Raw genomic sequence first — 25,247 nt, forward strand, 5'->3', positions numbered from 1 at the left:
TACATCCTGAGTTGACTCCCTGGAGTAAACACACAACAAAGAAAAAATTCAGTTGAAACCAAAGGTGTCTATTAAATTCAAACACATTTTGATCTTCATTATTTTATCAAAGATAATGTATCAATTTTTACCCTGATTATAGCAGTAATAATACTGATTTGAGGCCGGGCGCGGTGGCTCACGCCTGTAACCCCAGTACTTTGGGAGGCTGAGGCGGGTGGATCACGAGGTCAAGAGATCGAGACCATCCCGGTCAACATGGCGAAACCCCGTCTCTACTAAAAATACAAAAAATCAGCTGGGCATGGTGGCACATGCCTGTAATCCCAGCTACTCAGGAGGCTGAGGCAGGAGAATTGCCTGAACCCAGGACGCGGAGGTTGCGGTGAGCCAAGATTGCGCTGAGCCGAGATTGCGCCATTGCACTCCAGCCTGGGTAACAAGAGTGAAACTCCGTCTCAAAAAAAAAAAAAAATAATAATAATAATACTGATTTGCTGATCCCGATATAAGACTCTTTGTGTATGCTAATTAGCTTTGTGTATGCTAATTCTGTTTTTCTAATAATTTTCAGAGGTTACTATATTCTCTACAGTGGCACGTGAGGTAGGTAAGGCTAATATTTAGATCTCAGTTTTATAAATAACAAAACTCAGGCAAATAGAGGTTAACCTGGAAAAGGTCATTGGTATTGCTGGTAAACTTAGGGACAGAATTCTGGTCTTCATACTCAGACAGATGTGCTTGGCATTTGAAATGAGCTCTATATAAATGCCTACTTTTAATGAACTTAAATGAAATACTAGGCAAATTGATTTGTTTAATAATAAACCAATAATCAGATTGAATTTTGGTTATCAGAAAAAGTGAAAGTTTCCAATACTAAGGTTATGTCAGAGATGTTTATAATCTATAAGAGTCTATTGGACCTTTATAGAATGTATTCATTGCTCTATTTGCCAAGATGAGTTTTTGTTAGGAGAAGCATACCATTATATTGATTTGTGTGTTTTAAGCACAAAATTGTAAAGATAAGTCCTGGCTCTCTAATCCATCCTGACTACAGTAGTTGAAAAATGGCTTAAATAAGAAAGTGAGGCCAGGTGTGGTGGCTCATACCTGTAATCCCAGCCCTTTGGGAGGCCAATGTGGGCGGATCATGAGGTCAGGAATTCAAGACCAGCCTGTTTAATATGGTGAAACACCATCTCTACTAAAAAATACAAAAATTAGCTAGGCGTGGTGGCACGTGCCTGTAGTCCCAGCTACTCAGGAGGCTAAGGCAGGAGAATTGCTTGAACCCAGCAGGTGGAGGTTGCAGTGGGCTGAAATGACACCAATCATTGCACTCCAGCCTGGGTGAGAGTGAGACACCATCTCAAAAAGAAAAAAAAAAAAAAAGAATTAATGCAAACTGCACTAAAATTCCAGACGAGCATTTAAGTAGTCTAAACTTCTATATTTTGATGTATATGTTACAGCATAACATTTATAAACATATTTGTGACAGTCCCACTGCAAAGGAACAAATTTGAAAAAGGATAGATCCTATTGCAGGTCCTACTCTCTGGCCCCAGGGTTCAAGGTCAGAGGGTGTGAGGGGCAAAAATGAGGCTATAAGGGGAGTGTGTTTAGAAGTACCCCCTTGGGAGTGTTTTAGAAATCTGTGGGACTTGTCTTTGTTCTTATGTGTAACCTCAGCATTTGCATACCGAAATTCATTTTTTAAAATTATAAATTGCTTTCATTTTATATCTCTGGCATGTTAGTTCACAGACTGATTTTTAAAAATTGAATGTATAGGCAAGCATATTATCTATAATTTCATTCCAAGATAGTAAAGGAGACAATTAAATTATCTGTGATACACAGAAGACACTGCTTCTACGGCATCGCTCTACATTAGGGTTCTCAGTGTGATCTGCAGACTGGCACCTTCCACATCATCTGGGAACTTAAGATACCCATCCTTCGGCCCCACTCTAGGCTTGCTGATTCAGAAACTCTGGGGGTGTCATCCAATAATGTGTTTTCACAAAAGTTGTGTATCCAGGAGATTCTGATGCTCAAGTTGGAGAACCACTGCTTAGACTAATGGTATCTCCAGTCACATTATTATTAAAGGAACATGGAGGTTTACGCTTTCCGAAATGTGGTCTTCTAACTTTTGTACTCATGCAGTGCTGTAATTTCTGGGCATTTTCGATCTTGAAAGCTAAAACACCAGGCTGGGTGTGGTGGCACAGGCCTGTGATTCCAGTACTCTGGGAAGTCAAGTCAGGAGGATCGCTTGAGCTCAGGAGTTCAAGATCAGACTAGACAACACCACAAAAAATAAAGATAAAAAGCTTAACTGGACATGGTGAGGCATACTTGTAGTCCAAACTATTTGGGTGGTTGAGGCAGGAGGATCACTTGAACCCAGAAGTTCAAGGCTGCAGTGAGCCATGATTGTACCACTGCACTCCTGCCTGGGTGAGAGTGAGGCTATCTCAAAAAATGAAAAAGCAAGCTGGATAACACCCTAGTGAAGCAGCAGTGTGTTCTATCCCAACCTACTCCTCCAGTGCTCTTAGAGTTTCAGTTTCTGGCTTCAGCACAGTATTTCTTCCATGCAGTAACATGTTTTATCGACTGATATTTTGAGTATCTGGAGGTAACCAAGAGTAGGGATATTATTGTATTTATAAAAACTATTCACAAATCTACCCAGTATTTACGAGGGGACCTGGGAAACCAAGGGATTGTATTATTTCTCTGCTAAATGGGCAAAGAAAAGTACTAAGCTAAAATAAAACATACTAAAGAGTAAAGAGAATGGAGGTGAGACATGGGGGTCAGGAACAGAACTGAAATGGAAGCAGCAGAGAGAAGCAGAAAGATTCAGAGTTGAACTCAGCCAGGGAGAGATGCACAAAGAGGTCTCGTTTGGTGGGACACACACACACACACACACACACACACACACACACACTCCTTAAGAACTTTAAATGAAGTCTTCAGACTTCTTTCCTTTGCTACTAACAGAATATTCTATTTTATTGGAAGCTTGTTTTTATTAAATGTGTAACTTTCTTTTATGCTGTTTTTGAAAGCAGTAAAAAAAGCAGCTATGTTGTTTTTTAAAACAGTATAAAATCATATAAAATGACTAAAACTAAATGTTGGAATATTTCTATAAGTTTAAAGTAAACAGAATATACATTATTGCTATTAGGAAGAAAAATTAAATTTAAAAAAAAGACAGATAAGTATGTTCTTCTTTAAAAGATGTTTTAGTCTGAAAAATAAGCATTTTGAAAGCTTTCCTTAGGGTACCTAGGACAAAACAGTTTTGAAAAAAAATTGAAAAAAGCATAAAGACAAACATACAATTTTTAAAGTAATGGAAGAAAACCAGGATCTTCCTGTAAACTCCTATAAAGGGTTACAATGACAAGTATATTTTTATCTAAAGCAGTGGATAGCACTGTACTATTTACACAGGACATACCCAATATAATGCACTTTAAAAAGTCATGACCAGGGACATGAAGAAAATATTCAGTTTTTAAAATTTTATCAATTATGCCTCTATTTCCTAGAAAAACACTGAAAACTGTTCTGATAATAAACCAGATCACTCTACCAAATGATCTACATAACTTTATAACTTAGGAACATATTATCTTTTCTTTATCTAAGAATGTTTAATAACTTTCTTGATAAAAAGTATTATGAGAATTATCCTTTGGAAAGCCTGTGGTTTTTTTTCTCTGTAAAAGTGTACTACTGCAAGCACTTCTTGCTAAAGGCTCACACAGTGAGACGAGACTGCCACCATGTGGAATAAGCATGCATCACAATAAAAACTATAGATACTCCAAAATCAAATAATACTTCAATGAAATAAGAGACTGCCACATCTTTATTCTAAAACACAATAGAAACAGTGGTAAGTACTGTTTGGTCTTCTTTGAGTTACATTTTTCTAGATTCACTAATGTGATACACATTTGTGGTACAAGTAGTTGGACGCTAACACTCTGGGAAACTATCCATATCCTTGCTACTCAAAGTATGTTCCAAGAACAGCAGCATCTACCTTAGCTTGAAGCTTGTTAGAGATGCAAAATCAGGCCCCAGCTCAAGTGCACTGAATCAGAATCTGTCTTTTAATATGATCCCCAGGTGATTCGTGTACACACTAAAGGCCAGGAAGCATGCACTTAGATCTCATCCCTATTCCTTATTCTCACCCGGTCTCCTTTACTTTCCATCCACCCCAACAAAGGGGTAGGTGTTTTTCAACAAAAATCACATATAGTCAAGAAAAATAAAGTTAGTGTTACTTGAGTTACACGATTAGCTTCACTTTCAGTAAATGTGGAAATTATGTTTTTAACAATTCTTTTCTTAGGTTATTAATATATTAATTACATAATTCAGAAAAAAATTAAAACAAATTTTCCAGGAAAAAGGGCTTGTTTAGTTTCAGGAGAGATTAGAGTATTTTATTTTGCCCAATCAGAGCCCTTCAGCATAAAGAGACATTCATATACATTTATATGAACATTTTCCAGAAACATTAATTTATAATACATTTTTAAAATACCAGCTTAACGGTATTTATTTACAAAAATATTTCATTACCTAATTTTAAACTTTTTGCTGTGATGACAGTCTGTAAAGTACAGGAATGCAAAATAACTACAAAGTTGAACACGTTTTTAGTGTTTGCAATACTGCTTTTCTTTTTAGATGAAACTATACACATATATATTTTTAACCGTATTTCAAAATGCATATTCCAGCAATTACCTTGGAGATAGTTACTGGGACTGAGCAAGATTAAATAAAAAGTGCAGCAACCAAAAAACACCTGCAAGTTACAGTTTAAGGTATACACAAGCTAGAGCTCTGTATCAAGCATGCTTGCCCCTGAAGTGGACAATGTTATGAAAATTTAATCTTGCTCTTTTTCATATTGTCTTTTGGTAGTGCATTTACAATGAACCAATAGTAGAACTAGAAAGCAAAGTGTTTTTCTGGTTCTATCATGTGGAACAGAGGTCACACCTAAAGTATCATAGTACTACTTATTTACAAAAAAAAAAAAAGTTAAAAAAATTAAAACATGATTTACCCTCTTTGCATTGCTTTCCATTGCTATATTGATTTTATTTTCAACTCCATACACTGTCTTCAGTTGAAGCAAAGTGTAGACAACACAAATAGCAAAAGTATATAAAAAAACAAACTACCAAATAAATAGAATTCCATTGCCATTAACCTATATCCATTTAAAATGCCTGAGTCAAACAACCTACAATAAATTATACTGGTTTATTTACATGTCATAAACTATAAAATTTTAAACCATGAGCCTCATTGTAAAATACTGGCAAAACTGACATTCATGATTTTTCTGATGTAAAGAATAAAGAGAGCACTTACATGTAGCCCTGGACTACTGTACTCAATTTGTAAATGAATGCTATATTTTAAAAATTAATTTTACTGTATTAGTAACTAAAGAAAGCAATGTTATAACCCTGGCAATTGGGAAGTTATTAAAATCATTTAATTCAGCTGAGGAAGGTAAGCCAGTTTCCACCCACGGNTTTTTTTTTTTTTTTTTTTTTTTTTTGGTTGTTTTGGTTGTTTTGGTTGCAACAACTGTTTTCTGTCTATAGACCTTTTTTAAATTTCTGAGGCCGTAGTAAAATCATTAATATTCACAGGAAAAATAAACTCCATAGCACTTTACAAGAAATTGATCAGAGTGATGAAAAGTGCAATAAACAAAAGCTGTAAACAGTATCTTCACATTCATTTTCAAATGAAAAGAAAAATCTGTGGGCATAAATTTCAATCCAAGAGAACAAATACCCTAAAAGGGAAAAGAAAAAAAAAAAAGGACATTTAAGATATAGGAGTTTTTTTTTCCCCAAAATAAATACAGATTAAAAAGTCTAAGAATATTGATAAGAATATTGATCAAGTATCAAACTGATAAGGAACAAATTCTATAAACTACAAAATAAAAACCTTCATTGACAAAAATACATAAACTCTGTTTTCATTTTTGGAAATTTATTTTTAAAAAAGGTAGAAGAAAATACCTGGAAAACTATTTTAAATATATATATATAATCTATATATATCTATATTTTTAAACAATAGTTAAGGTAGGCATCCAACAGCAAGCTGAAGCTATTGAGAAAGATCTTGCAATTATTGTTGTGGGCATTTTCCCCCAAAATAAATTAATATTTGAAAATGCTCAAGAGAGGGTTTTTTTAAACCACAGAAATGATATCTTTCCGGTTCATGTGTGAAGATTTTTAAATGATGTATGATTTTTTAAAATTAATTGTATCTCGATATGAGATACCAATATTTCTTATTATAAGTGTAAAACATAACTTTTTGTATGGATAATATACATACTTTTTAAGTACTTTGACTTAAACTTAACAAGTTCACCATTTTTAAAATTAAAGTACATTTATAAAAATTCCATTTTAAAACTAAAAGTATATTTTCTAGCAGTATGTATAAATATGTTACCGTATGATCTTAAAACAAATCTGAAAGTGTTGCAATAATTTAAGACCAAGAACACTGAAACATACAGCAGATTATTTTACTATGTTTTAATCTATATAAAACCCTATTAAAGGTTTTAAAACTGATCAGTTTGTTTAAGGTAAAGCTAGCAGCATATTCATGATTTTGGTATGTTTTATACACATGTATTACTTGGTTTAAACTGAGCAATGTGGATTAAATAATAATAAAAAGTTTTCATTACCTAAAAAAGTGCAGAAAAAATTCAAGTTTAAAATTCAGTGCTCTTTATTTTGCGGAAACAAATAAAATCCCAAAAGTTAAGTTGTAAAATAAATCTTTGCCACAAAAAATTTACCTTTGGATATAGCTTTTCTAATGTCACATGAGAAATGCCTTAAGCAAAACATATATGGAATATAGAATCCAGGGTAAAACTTTGAACTCCGTGGCGTCTTCCACATATTCTTCCTTTCCTCAGCGGTCTCCCCAGCACCCCTATAACCTAAAAGTATGTAACACTTTCAGACTTGTTTAAAACCCTCACATATCTACATGAAATAGCTTCAGAGGACCTACAATTAAGAAGTTCTAAGCAAAAAAAAAAAAAAAAAGCTTCTTACTTTAAACTACTGTACTTAATTAAATTGTAATATACTTACACATAATAACACAGACAAGTAGCAGCGTTTTTCACATCCATAAAAAGTCAAATTGAGAAGTTAGTAATAGCTCAGTCGAATCTATAACCATTTTTTGGAAACACTTTGTACAATTGAAATGCAAAGCGAAAGTGTTAAGATGATGCAAAACTTCAAATGGATGTAATGTATAGAATTTGTTAGAATATAAGATTTTAAATAACTTTCTCAGCAAATATATATGGATTTTAGTTTGAAAACTGAAATGAACTGGATATATGTTACATACAGAAAAACCACTTCCTGCTTACAAACTACTAATCATGAATACTTCAATGATTTTAGAGTCAAGGACAAATGCAACAAAACAATGTTGAGGATATGGAGAGGGCACACAAAAACCTTTCATTTTTCTGATATTTTCTATTTTTACTTTCTTTTTTTTTTTTTTTTTTGTTTTTTTTTTTTTTTTTTTTTTTTTTTTTTTTTTTTTTTTTTTTTTTTTTTTTGAAATTGTGGCTTGCTGGTGACTATTACTTTCTGTATTTAATAAGGAAAAAAAAACAGAGATGTTACCTCTCAAATTACAACAAATTCCCTGGGTTAGTTATTACTGCAGATTGTCTTCTTATCTACAGGCTGAATCCAGTATAACTCTAAGAAGCCTATTTCCTACACTCAAACATAATTTAAGCTTTCTAATCCTAACTGAGTCTCTAGTTTGTTGTGCATAATCTGCAGATTAATTTAAAAATTAAAATAAAACACTGATTTAAGATTTTCTTATAAAATCTTGGAAATCCATTTAAGGTAAATGTATATACTTCTATATTTGAAAATAATGACAAGATTAGTTCATTTTGTATACAACAGGAAAAATGACAGTAAAAATGAAGTTAATGTACAATATATTTGTGTTATGTAACACAACACAGCAAATTAAATAATTGCGGCTAATATGACCTTCCACATAGATACGGAACCAACCAGTATATTAATCTACATAATGCTTCTCAACTTCTTCAAATCCATAACTGTTGATTTTATTGATGACATTCACAAAACTGTACCTTAAAATAGGACCTAACACTTCCTGTGACATATCATGGAATGATGGGTTTATTAGATAATAGATAACACAAATTAAGCAATTTATAAACTGCTGAATGTTCAGACAGCTGACATTAACAGAAATATATTATTCATTGGTACTTTCTATAAACTCAAAAACTTTTGAAAAGGACTTATTTTAAAAATATTTCTTTTGGCTTGATCAATTATCTCTATCACATATATTTAGTCCCTACCAAATTATATTTAAAGTAAACTTTGATGTAAACTTTTGTATCTAGTAGTGCACGTTATAACATGTAAACATAAAAGCTTTAATAATGAAGAGTAGAGGAAAATATNTGCATAACAGACTGTATGAAAAAGTTAAGATGGCCTACATATTCCTTTAATGATCATATGAAATAGAAAAACAATCATCTTGTTTACTATCAATTCGTGTTCTGATTATCTCTTAATGCAAAAACAAAATTATTTAAAACAATTTTTTATAGAAGACAATATTTAAATTTCATTAACATTAATTTTAATGCTTCCATTTTGCTTCTGCTTGGTTGCTTTAACAACAATCAATAATAATCTCAAATTAGTCTGTATTCTGAGATTGCTCACTTCTAGATCTATTAGGTGGTTCTTTCCTGTCTTTAATGCTATTCTGTGAAACAATCATTCATTGTCCATTGCTGGTCTTGAACTGTATTATATTCCAATACAGAAATAATTTAGTTATCAAAGTGTACATATATTCCTTTCTTTTTGGCTTTTTAAAACCTTGAAAGGATATATGTACAGATTTACAGTATATTTCTACAGAAAATATTTTGTAAGTCATCAGACTAAACTCTTATATAGATAATTACTGACAACAGATGCTTGTAATTTTCCATGCGATAGCATGTGCACTAAGATTTAATTGGCTCATCACCTGAGTGTATTGGAACTGTTAGCAAATAAAGGACATTTTAAAAAGGGAGCTGAGCATTTTACTGAAATAATGAAAGTTTTTTTTTTAAGCAATTTTAATTAAAGAATGCAAAGGTACATTTGGTTAAACATTTTATAAAAATTCAAGCAAAATTAAAAACATAGCCAATTTCAACATTTCTACAAATTTAACCAGTATTATTTTGGTCAAATCCACCTTTAGCTGAATTAATGAGAACAAGGACAAAGGACATTGAAGTATTCTCCTCACCACAATGGAGGTTTTTCTCACTTTCCACACTGCATAGCCACTACATGGAAACTCCCAGAATGATGAGCAATTCAGTCATGCTCTACACTTTTCTTTTCAATGAAAAGTGATGTATCTTCTTGTTTTGCTTTTGACAAAATATGAACTAAATACAAGTCTATAATAACAAGAATCCAAGAGTAGCTCATACACAAGTCAACTATGTGTATGTTTTTTTATTTAAAGCCCACCATTCAGCTTATCTGTCTAAAGATATGATAACAAACAGTTTGTTTCTTTTTCACTAATGATACTGATGACCAGTCAGCTTTAAGAGAGGGAAAGTCCAAGACAGCTGTTTATAATCCAGTCCAATGACATATATATATATATATATATATAACTATTTCAGCTTCAAGACTTCTGACTTATTGCCTCCACCCCAAACAGGTCAAACACTGATGGCAGATAAAACGGCATAAAACCTTTTGGCATATGAAAGTTTAATACAGGAATGATCCAGGATTAGTCCCTGCATCATGTCTCCTCAGCATCCCCCTTGGTTTCTTCATCTGTCACTTGTGACCTGTTTAGTTCCCAAAGTGTCAATTCATAACTGGCACACACCATATACTCCATTTCGAGTCCGTGTGAACACTCCTCAGTTAAAGCCATATGACAGAGGTAAAACAGTGCATGATTGTGCTAGGAAAGAACAGTATCCAGTGACGAACATCCCTTTAATGTTAACTTTTCTAAATAATGTAATAAAAATGGATAACATTTTTCCTTCCGGCTGAAGTTGGACTTATTGGATTCTGGTTGTCAGAACTGGTACCACTTCTTATCTTTGTATTTTAACATCATCTAAAGGGAAAAAAATAAAACATGTTTTTAAAATGCCAGAACAACAATATTTGTAAGTGATTTCTATATTTTTCCAAAACATTATGTCACTCTGCAACATTCTGTAGTGCTATTATATTGCTTACTTCAACTTATTGAAAGCAGTAAGAACTATCCTATTTAGAGGAAAAAATACGATATCCATTAAGAACTAGCCTAGAAGTTCCTCAGATTTCTTAGAAATGTGACATAATTTGGTGACGTAAGCTAGTAACATAAAAGATAATTTTTATTTTGTACTACAAATTAAAAGTAATGCTTGAAGAACTGGGGAATTAAAGATTGAAAATGCTACTTCTATTGTCATCTCAAATTTACTGAACATCTACTCTTGAGCTAGACACCGCATACACACTCTCTCTACTTGATTTCATTTGCTCGTCACAACAATTCCTGGGCTAGGCATTGTTTTTCTCCCCATTTAATAAAAGAAACTGAAGCTTCTAGAGGTTACTCAAGGTAATGTAGTGGTGAAACTGGAATCTGACCCCAGGAAGTCTAATTCAAGAACCTGTGACTGTAACTACCTCAATATACTGTCATCCTTAGACTCTGAAATATGACTCAAGAACAACTTTTGGTAGAAAGGAAAGCTACCAGTGTGAGATTAAGCTCTTGGTTAAATATTCAGAATATGTATATATTCTGAGATTGACTGAAGTGCTACATGCCGTGGAGATCATACAATCGCGTGGAGGGTTATGACAATTAAAATCCTGACCTAGACTGACCACCACTAGCCTGTATCTGAGGTGCCTGTGGGTATAGTACAAGTACTCATAAAGGAACTCTGAATCTCTCTGAAGCCCCAGACAAGTATCTTCCAGGTCAAGTTACCACTTCATGCATTCTAGCTTTCCACATTTTCGAGCAAGGGAGAAATGACTTTTGATTGAAAAATTTAAAGAAGAGCTATGACTACAGATTGGGCGATCAAGTTAGAAAACAACCTTAAAATTGTTTTTTCAGACAAATTCAAAATGTCCTCAAGGGCTAGCCTAGGAACTAGTTGTGTGAAGTAATCTAGTATAAAGCATCAAGGAAAAGCAGGCCTGTGTGTCAAAATGAAAAACGTGTATTTCCCTTAAAGGTTTTTAAATTCAGCTTTTAAAGAGCATGATGTGGTGTAAGGGGACCAGTCAGGGACCCGCACTTTACACCACGCGTTTCTGAGCTCTACCATGACTTCCTGGGTCCATCAAGATGAACTTCATTGCAAAATGCATCTCTGCTCATCTCTATGAACTGGTCCGCAAAGTGGACTTAGTATTGTTTATATTTATATCTACGTGGAAGATTCAAAGAGGCAAATTATTTCTTTCTGTAGGACAAGGTGGCAGCAGACACTGCGGCATTAAGAAAAATTAACATTGGTATTGCATTCCTTAAGAAATAGCTTTGCTTACCAAATGCCTGAAGGTGAGCAGGTTCTTTCAAAATTTATAATCTTATAATAAGAAACCAAAGGCTACTGAAGATACATTCCTGTAATGGTTCCCTTTGGTGGCAAAAATCAGGAACTTGCAATTGTGCAATAAATATATGCAAATTCATGGGTGTAGAAATACAATAGCTATAAAAATAAAATAACATTCACACTTGCTTTACCTAGGGCTTTTTGTTCAAATATCTGCTTGAGAGTCTTACCTCATGAGCATGTTTGGAAAATGCATCTGCACTTGATAACATGGCCGCAGTTCTTTCTTCCAGATCACCAAGTTTCTGCCCTCTTTCATCTAGTGCCAGCCTAGCTCGTGCTAATTCACCGACAACTCCAGATGCTGCCCCTTTCACACCTTCAATGCCACCAGGGCCAGGAATATGCTGTGCAAGGCTCCTTGAAGCCTTTCCTGAGGATGATTCTCCAACTGAAAAAATTTGATAAACAAACTCAAAAAACAAACATTTTACTAATATAAAATCCTACTACATGATAGCATTAAAATACCATTTTTGGATTGAATGGTAATATAATTGAAATAAAATTATAAAGTGAAATATGCTTAATACATGCTTTCTTTTGTTATGATTGGTTTAATAATTTTAGATACTTTTTTAAACATGAAAAAACACAATGTACATTAAATATTCTATACTAGCTCATACAGCAAGACTTACACAAAAAGGGAGATAGTAAATATTTAATGAAACAAATAATGGGTATATTGATACCAACTTATATAATGACAAAAAACTGCTCTTGTGTGAGCAAAAAATGAAAGATATTTAGCTTCAAATAGACAGATTTAAATTTAAATATACAGATTTGATTATTTACTCCATACTTCCTTTTCTTAAAATATACTATGCTTAGACTCAGAAGTAAAGAGAAATGAAGAATTTATTCAGTAGCCTATTTTAGTCTCCAAAAATTGTAGGTATGCGATATTATTTTCTTTTTTTCCATTTATCTTGTCACTTACAAAATAGATGACATTTTTCCTTCAAAAGATCTTGGGATTGACTGTTTTCTTTCCCTTTGGTATCCAGATGCTTTTTACTTACCACTTAGATCACTGCAAAAAGTCTTAAATTCTTTAAAAGCCAATCCCAGTTTTCCTGGTTCCTCAGCTTACATTTCTTTCCTTCCTTTTTCTTTAAGTATAACTTGTATACTACAGCATTTGCTTCTTTAAAGTGAATACACTGGTGATTTTTACTTTTTTCACAAGGCTGTGAATCACCATCACCAATTCCTGATCATCTCATCACTGCAAAAGCAGCTCCATGCCTGTTAGCAGTCACTTTCCATTCCCACTCTTTGCAGTTCTTGTTAATCACTAATCTACTCTCTGCCTCTATAAATTTGCCTATTCTGAGCATTTCATTTAAATGGATTCCTATAATAGGTGGCTTTTTGTAGCTGGCTTCTTTCACTGAGAGTAATGTCAAAGGTTATTGATGTTGTAGCATGCATCCTTTATTATGGCTGAACAACATATTTTGCGGATAAAGTATATTTTGCTTATTCATTCATCAGCTGATGGACATCTGGGTTGTTTCCACTTTTTGGCTATTGTGAATAAAGCTACTATGAACATTTATACACATTTTTGGATAAATGCATGTTTTCAATTTTCTTGGGTATATATGTAGGCACAGAATAGCTGGATGTGATAACTATATGTTTAATTTTTTGAGGAACCATCAGTCAGTTTCTCAAAGAGGATGCACCATTTTACATTTTGACCAATAATGTATGGGGGCTCCAATATCTCCACATCCTTGCCAGTATTTGTTATTGTGAATCTTTTTGATGATATTCATCCTAGTAAGTGTTGAAGTGGTATCTATCACATTGTAGATTTGACTTGCATTTCCCTAATGACAAATGATGTTGAAAACCTTTCCAGGCACTTATCTGTCATTTGTATATTTTCTTTGGATAAATATCTATTGAGCTTGATATGGTTTGGCTATGTCCCCACCCAACTCTCATCTTGAATTGTAGCTCCCATAATCCCCATATGTCATGGGAAAGACCCACTGGGAGGTAACCAAATCATGGGGGCAGGTTTTCTCATGCTGTTCTCATGATATTGAGTAAATCTCACAAGATCAGGTAATGCTTTTATAAAAGGGCAGTTCCTCTGCACATGCTCTCTTGCCTGCTGCCATGTGAGATGTGCCTTTGCTCCTCCTTGGCCTTCCGCCATGATTGTGAGGCCTCACCAGCCATGTGGGACTGTAAGTTCATTAAATGTCTTTATCTTTATAAATTACCTAGTCTTGGGTATGTCTTTATTAGCAGCATGAGAATAGACTAATACACAACTCCACCTAAAAACTGGTCTATTTGTCTTCTCATTATTGAGTTTTAAGAGTTCTTAATATATTCTGGACACTAGACCTAATCTGATACCAGATAATGTGATTTGCAAATATTTTATCCCATTCTTTGGATCATCTTTTCACTTTCTTGATAGTATATTTCAAGCACAAAGTTTTAAATTTTGATGAATGCCAATCAATCTTTTCTTTTTCCCCTTTGCTTGCTTGTGATGTAGGTGTCACATCTTAGAAACCACTGCATAATCCAAGGTTACACAAATTTATACCTGTTTTCTTCTAAGAGTTTTACAGTTTTAGCTCTTATATTGAGATCTTTGAATGATTTTGAGTTATTTTTTGTGTGTAGGGTAAAGTTGGGGCCCAACATTTTTTTTTTTTTTGCAGGTGAATATCAAGTTATTCCAACATCACTTGTTGAAATTGTTGGCCATATATTTTCTTGGCATCCTTGTAAAAAAATCAGTTGACCATAAATGTATGAGCTTACTTCTGGACTCTATTTATCTTTACGTCAGTACCACACTGTCTTAATGACTATAGCTTTGTAATAAGTTTTGAAACTGGAATGTTTGAGTCCCTCCAGCTTTTTTGCTTTTTCAGTTGTGTGTGTGTGTGTGTGTGTGGCAATTTTGAATTCTTTGCATTTTCATATGAATTTTAAAGACAGCTTGTTGCTTCCTAAAAAAAAAAAAAGTTGTGATTTTGACAGGGACTGTGTTAAATGTATAGATCAGTTTGTGGATATTGCCCTCTTAACAATGTTAAGTCTACTCCATGAACATGAGATGTTGGTCCACTGATTTAGGTCTTAGTTTCTTAAAATGATATTTTGAAGTTTTTATTGTATATGTTTTATACTTCTTTGGTTAAATTATTTCTTTTTATTGTATATGTTTTACACTTCTTTGGTTAAATTATTATCTTTTTGATACTACTATAAATAAAACTGTTTTCTTAATTTCATTTTTGAATTATTCATTGCTTGTGTATAGAAATGCAATTCATTTTCTATACTGATCTTGTATTCTGCACCCTTGCTGAAACTATTAGCTGTAACTATTTTTGTGTGGATTCCTTAGGATTGTCTATATAAAGGATTACATGATCTACAAACAGAGGTAGTTTTACTTCTTCCATTCCAATTTGCATGCCTTTTACTTGCTTTTCTTGCCGAATTTCCCTGGCTAAAGCCTCCATTCCTATGTAGAATAAAAGTGGTAAGAGCTCTTTGAATATGCATATAAAATTTAGAATTAGCTATACATTTTTGGAAGGATTGTGATTAGAAATGCATTAAGTGTGTATATGTATATGTACATACACACATCAGTTTTGAGAGAACAGGTATCTTTTATTGAGTCTTCCATTCCATGAACATGGTATACTCATTCATTTGTTTGAATCTTTTTTAACTTCTCTCAACAAAGTTTTCTAATTTTCTACTTTCTCCATGGAGATTCTGGCCATGTTAAGATTTATTTCTAGGTACCAAATTTAAAAAAAGTACTATGGGAGGTCCCACTTCCCCCATAGATGGCTACATTCTAATACCTGGAACCTTACATAGGAAACCTTAAATAGGAAAAGGATCTTTGCAGATGTAACTAAGTTAGAGACTCAGACACAGAGTTCATCCTGCATTATCTAGGTGAGCCTAACCTAATCACATGGGTCCTTAAAAGCAAATACTTTTTTTTTAAATTTTTTAATTCATTTTTATTTTTATTTTTATTTATTTTTTTTTTTTCCCAGCTGTGGGCAAAGAGAGATGTGGCTTCAGAAAAATAGAGATATGCAAGGTTGCTGGCTTTGAATACTAACAATGGGACTAGAAGCCAAGGAATGTAGGTGGCCTCTAGAAGCTAAAAAAGGGAAGAAAATGGATTCTCCCCTGAAACCTCCAACAAGAAACACAGCCCAGGGAACACTTGTAAGACCTGTGTTGATTTCTAACCTATGGAATTATAAGGTAATACACTGGGTTCATTTAAGCTAGTAATTTTGTGGTAATTTGTTACAGCAGCAACTGATACAAATAGTAATTTTAAACACTTCATTTTTTCTGATTAATACAAATTAAACATTATTTTTGTATATGATTACATCTAGTAAGTTTGGTAACCTCTGTTATTTCTAACAATTTACCTATAGATTCTTTTGGTTCTTCCAAATATGTCATCAAATCATTTACAAATGACTGTTTTGTTTTCTGTTTCCTATTATAGTACTCGTTTATTTTTTCTTCCCTTTCCACACCCTTTGGGGACTTGAAAAGAATGCTGAATGTATGTGGTAATAGTGGGGATTATGTGTCATTCCTAATTTCAAAGTAAAAGTTTTGAGTATCATTTAATGTTCCTGCATTGAGTGATATTTGCAATTTACTTTCCAGGAATCTCTATCAGGAATGGATACTGAATTTTTTAAAACAATAAATCAACTTTGAATTCATGACACAAATCAAACTTAGTCTTGGTATATTGTATTTATTATATATTATTTGCTATATTAATATTTCATTTCAGACTTTCTCTCTATAAATGATATCTGCCTTTGTTTTTTTCCTAATACTACTTTGGTTCTTGGTATCAAGGTTGTGTTAGCCTCACAAATTGAGTTGATGAGTGTACCTATTTTTTCCTGTCTTTTGAAAGAGTTTGTGAGGGAGTTGAATTATTTTTTTCCCTAAATATTTGGAAGAAATATTAAGAAAGCAAAATTTGTACCAGAAGTTTACTTGTAGAGAAGTTTAAAATGATGGCTTCCATGTCTGATAGTTATAGTACTACTAGTGTTTTTAAATTTATCTTATTGTCCATTTTCACTGTTATAATTGGTAAACAAATTCCTAGAAAAATTAAGTTATATATTACATTTTTATTTTTAACTTCAGTGTTATTCCTTGTTTTTTCATTTCTAATAGCATTTACTTGTACATTTCTTTTTTTGTGCTTGGTTTCACTAGAGGTTATCATTTTTATTAGACTCTTAGAGAATTAACTGGCTTTTGTTACACACTGAATAGTTGTGTGCCCCCCAACCCCCACCCATTCATTTGTTGAAATCTAATCCCTCCCTAATGTAATGTCAGAAGTGGGGCCTTTGTGAGGTAATAAGGGTATTGTCCTCATCAATGGGATTAGAGCCCCTAAAAATAGGCCAGAGAGGTAGCTTGCTCTCTTTCCCTCATATGAGAATGCAGCCAGAAGGCTGTCTGTAAGCCAGGAATAGGGTCCCCAAACAACTCAATCCTGCTGGCACCTTGATCTCAAACTTAACAACCTCCAGAACTGTAAGAAATAAGTTTCTGCTGTTTATAAGCCACCCAGTTTATGGTATTTTGATATAGCAGCCTGAACTAAGATAGCTTTGTTAATTTTTCTATTGCATTTTACTATTTCATAAATATCTTCATCTTCTTTATTTGGTTTATTTTGCTGTTTTTCTAACTTTTTGAGATGAATGCTCAGCTCTCTCACTTTCATGCTTTTTTTTTTTTTTTTTNCTAAGACGTATTTAAGATTACAATTTTCACTCTTAAGTACTACTTTACTGGCATACCAATGCTCATAAATTCTTTGATGGCTGATTCTTCATTTGTGATTATGCTTTTCCATTTTTTAAAATTTCAACCTTTGCATGTCCTTAGGTTTTATATGTGCCCCCTATAAACAATGTATATTTCTTTCTATTTAATTCATTAACGTATTTTTAGAGATGGTCTTGCTCTATCACCCAGGCTGGGATGACAGTAGTGTGATCACGGCTCATTGTAGCCTCAAACTCCTGGGCTCAAGTGATCCTCTTGCCTCAGCTTCATGAGTAGGTGGGTGTAGAGGTGCATACCACCACTAAGTTTTTAAATTTTTTGTAGAGACAGGGTCTTGTTATGTTGCCCAGGCTGGTCTTGAACTCCTGGTCTCAAGCACTCTCCTGGCTAAGCTTTCCAAAGTTCTGGGATTACAGACATGAGCCTCAGCACCCGGCCTTCTTTTCTTTTCAAATTAAGTCTAACAATTTTTGTCTTTTAGCTGAAACATTTATTCTGCCTACATTTACTACCATTAATTATATTTAAGTTAAATCTACCATGCTTTATGTACTACCTGTTTTTCCCACCTGTTTTGTATTCTCTCTTTTTTTGCTTTGTCTTGGTAAGACTGTGATTTACCCGCTATTCATATGGAAGTTATGTTCTATTTTGCTAAGTTTTACAGGTTATCCTATAAATTACATGTGTCCTTATCAATGCTAATGAATACTTTTTACAAGTTTCCCCAAAAATTCAAGAATCTCAGATCACCTTAAATTCATTTACTCTTTCTAAACACCTTAATGTTATGACATAATATGGGCCATATTATTGTTTGTGTACGTGTATATACACATACTATACATCTTTGTTTTGCAGTTTCTAAAGATTAATTATATTATCCACATATTACTTTCTTTCCAAATCACTGTTTCTGTGTCTCTGATATCCCATCCAAGATTATTTTCCTTCCATCTGATGTGTACCCTTCAGAATCCCCTTTAGTGTGATGGTAAGGTTTACTTATTTGTCTAAAAATGTCACATTCTTAAAGAATTTGTGTGTATAGAATTATGAATTAAATATAACTATCATTTTCTGTCAATATACAGAAGATCATCTTACCATCTTTGGCTGTTGAGAAGTCATGTATCAGTGTCTATTCGTTAAAAAATCTATAATTTTTCTCTAGCCAGATTAAAAATTTTCTCTGTCTCTGGTGTACTATATATTAATGAGATTAGCTAACTGAAAAATGTTAAAGTCATTGGAATTAGGCTTCTTAAATTTGTGGATCACTATCATCTATCAATTCTAAAAAGTTTTCTCACATTTATACACACACACACATTTATATACTACATATATATGTATGGGATTACATGCCTGTAATCCCAGCACTTTGGAAAGTTTAGCTGGGAGGGCTGATTGAGACCAGAAGTCTGAGACCAGCCTGGGCAACATAACAAGACCCTGTCTCTACAAAAAATTTAAAAACTTAGTGGTGGTATGCACCTCTAGACCCACCTACTACTCATGAAGCTGAGGCAGGAGGATCGCTTGAGTCTAGGAATTTGAGGCTACAGTGAGCCATGATCACACTACTATCATCCCAGCCTGGGTGACAGAGCAAGACCCTGCCTTTAAAAATACATTAATTAATTAAATAGAAAGAAATGTACATTGTTTATAGGGGACACATATAGGTCTAAACATGTTAAATCTTCTCACAGCAACTTCTTTTTTTAATCTTCTCCTACATGTTTTGTGTTTGTTTGTTTCTTTGTGCTACATTTTGGATGAATTCTCCTAACCTATCTTTAAGTTACATAATTCTCTCTTCACTTTTGTCTAATTTGTAGTTAAGCCTATCCATTGGGTTAATTTGAGTTTTTGAATATTTCAGGTCTAGAATTTCATTCTGGGTTTTTTCACATCTACCGCTATTGACTTTTACAGTTCTCAGTTATGTGATACAATGTTGAGGCATGATATTTATCCTCTTGAACACAATAATTATTCATAATTATTTTATAGTCTGTGTCTGATAATTCCAATATTTGAAGTAACCATCTTTTTGCCTTTTCTGTTTCATTAATCATGCTGTTGATTCCTAGTGTTCCTGGTTATCTATGACTACATATTTGAAAAACTATTTGTAGAGATAGTTTGAGCACTTGGAATACAATACATTCTTTCTGAGATCTTTTTTTTTTTCATTTGCTTCTGCCAGGATCTATGGACTCTAGCAGTCTAGAAAAAAACTTTAATTAACACTGAAGACTTTACAGGTCACCCAGATATTTGAAGCCACTCCTCCCGTGTGTGGAGGGGAGGTGGGTAGTTTATTCCCAGTTCACCCATACTCTGAGTCTTTGCAAATAGCAGGAGTTATTTCAGGGTCCCCACTCTTGTCAGCAGGGGGAGCCCATCTTGCTAGCCCTAGCACAGCTTGGTACCTTAGCCTCATTAGCAAAGTACTGCAGAGTCAGAGCCCCAAGTTGCCAGACTCTCCACGCGGGGCTTCTATCTTTCCTCATGGATATTGTTCTTGAAAAATCCTTACTATAGTATTACTTCTTTGATGTTTTAAAGAAAGTTTAGGAATAGGTTTTCTGAGTTTTATATAACTTCATACATTTTTCTCAGTGAGAATTTTATTTCAAATTATCAGTCCCCACTGACTTTAACAGTCTTCATTTTTTAAACTAAAAACTATAGATGAATCTTTTGGGTGGTTTTTAAAAAAAATTCACTGCACTGCTACTTACTGCTATTTAATGTTACAGTTTTTCTAATTAGTCCAATTAACATGAAACAACAATTCTAAATATTTTAGCAAAAAAGAAAAAAAATTCAAAGGATAGATAGTAGCTTCCATTTATAAGAAAGGTCAAGCATTCACTGATTCCATTAGTTCATTCAAAGACAAACTATTAACTTGTATCAACTATGTGGAAGGTAGTAAATGAACCAGAAGGTTTATTTTATGATGAAGTTTAAATGAACTAGAATAGTCTTAGCGGTTTTGAAAGATAGATTAAATGTTCAAGTAAAACCTTTTTCAAAGTTAAGGTTATCAGTTAAAGAAAATCATAGCATTAACATCACATTTACTGAAAATAAAGTACTTTCTAAATTATTTACTTAAAGTTGTAAATACTACTTTTTAGCCATCTAAAACGTTATTCCGATTTTGGTTCCTTGAGTAAAAGATTTCCCTGATTTGGGATAGAATAACAGAAAATAATTTTATGTATTTGTTAAAACCAGGAAATAGTAAGTATTGTGACAAACAGAAAAAATGTGAACATAATTTACAGGCATAAGAAAAATTTCCATGGCTTGTTTCTGTTTTATAGATGTATTATCCAAATCAAATAAGTCAACTTACATAGTTCTTCTCTGTCAAGAGATTGTGCACCACCTCCAAATAAGCCTTTAAAGAATCCCCTGTTTGGTGCTTCAGGTGTTTCTACAGGAGTGAAGAGTTCACCCAACATTTCCTTTAAAATCAAAACAAATCGTAACTGTTAAAATTTCAGGGAAACTAAACTATAATCAACAGAATTATCACTGTAAACTCTTTAAGCTTATAACATTACCTGTTGAGATTTACAATTAATGAGCACATGTCCTATGATCAGATATAGAACATACTGACTTATTCAAACACTAAGTTTATAAAACTAAGACTTATTTGCTGCTTGCTCCTTTTACTAGATTACTTTCTTTATTTTCATTTTAGGCAGACAGTATTTTTGCTTAAGGCTGTCAGGAGATTCTAATCTTTAAGACGAAATTTTCATATAACTCATGATTTGATAAGATTAATAATTACATTAGAAAGACTTTTTTTTTTTTTTTTTGGAGACTAAGTCTTGCTTTCTCACCCAGACTAGAGTGCAGTGGCATGAGCTTGGCTCACTTGCAGCTTCTGCCTCTGGGGTTCAAGTGATTCTTGTGCCTCAGCCACTGCGTAGCTGTGATAGTGTGGGATTACAGGCATATGCCACCATGCCTCGGTAATTATTGTATTTTGCAGGGACAGGTTTTGCCATGTTGGCCAGGCTGGTCTCGAACTCCTGGCCTCAAGTGATCCACCTACCTCAGCCTCCCAAAGTGCTAGAATTATAGGCATGAGCCACCATGCCTGGCCAGAAAGAAGAAAACTTTTTAACAGCAAGTATAAAAGTCCAGTGTAATAATGATGATGCATAGTTTTGTAATTATAACATTTAGCTGAGTCAGAAATTTGTAATTTAGATACCTACTTCTTTTCTCATAAACACATGCTAGGAAGAGAATTATGCCAACATATACCTGGAATTTCAGAAATATAGCAGAGAGATGGAAGTCTTCCTTGTACTTTTTCTAAAATTACTGTCAATATTTTTCAGAGTACAGAAATGGCAAAACTCAGTCAAGAGAGAAGTAAGATTGCTGACATGTTACTGGTTTTGTTGATAACACATAAAGAGAAAAGATGGTTTTTTTTTTTTTTTTTTTTTTAAGAAAAGGATGGTAGCAATATTTATTTACTAGGCAACTTTGGGAGGATATAGTAGTGAATCTAAAATACACTATGGCCCTGGGATTGCATTTCACTCATGAAAGAGAAATAATTATGAAATAAGGGCAAGTAAACTATTGGCCCCAGGTAGGAGTTCTGCTATACTATGGTATTATTATATCATTATAGTTGGAGTAAAAGTATTTTTCAGGGTTGTGTCCTTAGTGCTGGGCTAAGAAGGTTGGTAAAGGGTGTTCAGGTTTTCTTTTAGGCATATCCATATTAGTGTTATCCCACCATCTAGTTTACAAATGGGAGGAGATAATTATTAACACTACACAACAGTTTTATTTATAAGACTGAAGTGGACTTAAGCCCTTACATTTTTAGTTTCTTTCCTCTGGATTTTTATAAAGTGTAGTAAACCTGGAATAAAACACTTTCTGAATTCAATAAATTAAACTTGTTAAAACCCAACATAGAATATACTGATATCTATTATTATATTGAAATTTATGTTAAACTCAGAAGCAATTTAGGCATATTTTAAATCTTTTAAAAACTGTATTTCACAGATCCTAATTTAAACTGTATATATTAAATTGTTATAAAATTTTAAAAACGGCAACACAGCTATCATTTGCGTGTCTCATGCGAAATCAAAATACTATAACATGTAAATAATGACAGTTTAAAGGTATGCTTTTTAAAAATTTTTACCTTATTTTAGAATTATGGTTTGAATTTCTAATTATTTAGTGTTTAATGAGCTTACAATTTCACAAAGGTAAAGTAAGAAATATAAAAACACCATTTTATATTCATTATATTCTATGTAGCAGAATGAGTATAAACTTTGAAACCAGATGGACCTGGATTTGATTCTCATTTTCTGACTTTTACTAGCAGAAGACTCTTAGTCAAATTAGTCTGTCAAAGGAATGGTCTCTTCAACTTTAAAAAGGGGAGATAATAACAACTGCCTCTCGGAACATTACTAGGATTAAAGATAATGAGCATATAAAGTGCCAGGAGTAGACATCAATAGTATATGTACAGAAATACAAAAATCTATCACATAGAGATGAATCCAATTAGAAAAATATACAAGTCATTTATCCATAGGTTAATATTATGAACAGACATCTTTAAAGGAAGTTGACAATTCAAATGTTTCTTAGGGTCTAGATTATCTGCAGTCTTAATATTAAAGTTTTGCAGAAATACATAAAATAATATGTATGGGCATTTTTTCACTTGTATTTAAATAAGGATTTGATTAAAAGTAAATGTAGTATTTAGAATGATTAATGTTAATGACTAGTAAATGTTGGTGAAATCTAATAATTTGTAATTTCTGTGATCTTGCTAAATCTATTCATAGTAGACAGTATTTCTGAAACAAGACCTTGGACTTAAATCATCTAAAATATGAATATTCAGAAATAAATATATTTGTCTGATTTTCGACTCTTGCATATCGTTTGTCTTGCATGTGATCTAACAAGTTTGGTGGTAAAATTTAGGACTAATTTCATGAATGAGTCAATGTATGGGCTTTGGTTATTACTATAAAATCTTTTATAGTGCATCAAATAATCACTGATTTTAATCATTTTAAGAAAACTTTATATTGTAAGAGTATTGAATCTGAAAAAAATAAGTATCTTCAGGACAAGCACAGCAATAAACTACATACTGAATACACAGTATATATGAGAAGCTAAACAGTTCAACTATCATTAGTTGTATATAGCCATTACTTGGGGTTTTGTTTATAAATTATAATCCTGAGGTGCTTACCAAAGTTACTTAGTTGTTTTAAACTCATTTTGTCATAACGTATTTATTATCCCTTTGATATATTGCTGAATTCAATCTGCAAAAATTTTGTTCAGAAATTTTGCTTTATTTGTGAGAGGTATTAGTTTATATGTAGTTTTCTTTTCTTATAATGACTTGGTCTAATTTTGGTGTCAGGTTAATGCTTCCTTCATAGAACAAGCTGGGAAGCATTCCTGATTCAGTTTTTGAAAAGGTTTGTGAACTGGTGTTATTTCTTCCTGAAATGTTGACAGAGTTCATCACTGAAGCCATCTAGGCCTGGAAGTTTCTTGGTCCAAGGTTCCTAAGCTCAATTTCAATTTCTTTAATAGATTCAGGACTATTTATCTATTTTTTCTTCAGTGAGCCTTGGTTATTTGTCTTTCATGAACTTTGTCCATTTTGTCTAAGTTTTCGAATATTTCTGGCACAGAGTTGTTCATAATATTCCCTTTTTATCCATATCTATAGAATATATATTAATGAGACTCCTCTTATTACTGATATTAATAATTCGTAACTTCTTTCTTCGTATGGCTTGAAATCAATTTTATTGGCTTTGGTTTCATTGATGCTTTTCTATTGTTTCCTTGCTTTCCACTTGGAAATTTATTTTTTTCTTGTGTTTGAGTTTAATTTGCTTTTCTCAGTTTCTTAAAGTGAAAGTTGACATCATTGCATTGAGACTTCCTTCTTTTCTAATATGTGTTTTAGTGCTATAAGTTTGTCATGTTCAAACACGGTTATTTTTTTTCTGTTACTACATTTCAAGTTTACAGCCTTTTCTTCTGTAACGTTGAATCTGTCGTTAATGCCATTTAGCATATTTTTCACCTCAAACACTGTAGTTTCTCATCTTTAGAAGTTTGATCTTATTTTGGGATATTCCATGTTTCTAACTTTTTGAACATATGGAACTCAGTTATAATTGTTTTAACATTGTTCCGTGTACTAATCCTGGTATGCATATCAGTTCTGGTTTGGTCTCTATTGATTATTATCCTCATGATGGGTCATGTTTTTCTGTCTCTTTGCATGCCTGGTAACTGACTGGATACCAGGCATTGCAATTTTTACCCCGTTGGGTGCCAAATATTTTTTATTTCCTTTAAGTTTTCTTGAATTTCTGACAGAAAACATTTTCATCCTTTTGAATCTTGCTTTTGCAATTTGTTAGGCATAGCTGGAGTAGTGGCTGATAATGACCATCCAAGGATATCAGGTCCTAATCTCTGGGACCAA

At 33.0% G+C, this 25,247-nt stretch overlaps 1 protein-coding gene across 8 annotated transcripts in view; it reads right to left on the reverse strand.

The window, feature by feature from the left end:
- Positions 1–4,466: 4,466 nt before the first annotated feature.
- The window catches only part of LOC108287401 (syntaxin-binding protein 5), a 61,025-nt gene continuing 40,244 nt past the window's right edge, over positions 4,467–25,247 (reverse strand). For 5 of the 8 annotated variants that reach the window (XM_017505765.2, XM_017505766.2, XM_037730373.1 and 2 more), the window contains 3 exons: positions 21,063–21,174; positions 11,992–12,212; positions 8,085–10,305 (listed from right to left, as the gene is read on the reverse strand). In XM_017505765.2, the coding sequence (XP_017361254.1) occupies positions 10,264–10,305; positions 11,992–12,212; positions 21,063–21,174 (375 nt within the window). In that variant the 3' untranslated portion in view covers positions 8,085–10,263. Of the gene's footprint in view, positions 5,873–6,058; positions 7,058–8,084; positions 10,306–11,991; positions 12,213–21,062; positions 21,175–25,247 lie in introns of those variants that run through there. The other 3 variants (XR_005196498.1, XR_005196499.1, XR_005196497.1) reach the window with 3 other exon arrangements.

Source organism: Cebus imitator, unplaced genomic scaffold (genome assembly GCF_001604975.1).
Source record: "Cebus imitator isolate Cc_AM_T3 unplaced genomic scaffold, Cebus_imitator-1.0 Scaffold341, whole genome shotgun sequence".
Taxonomy (NCBI): Eukaryota; Metazoa; Chordata; class Mammalia; order Primates; family Cebidae; genus Cebus; species Cebus imitator.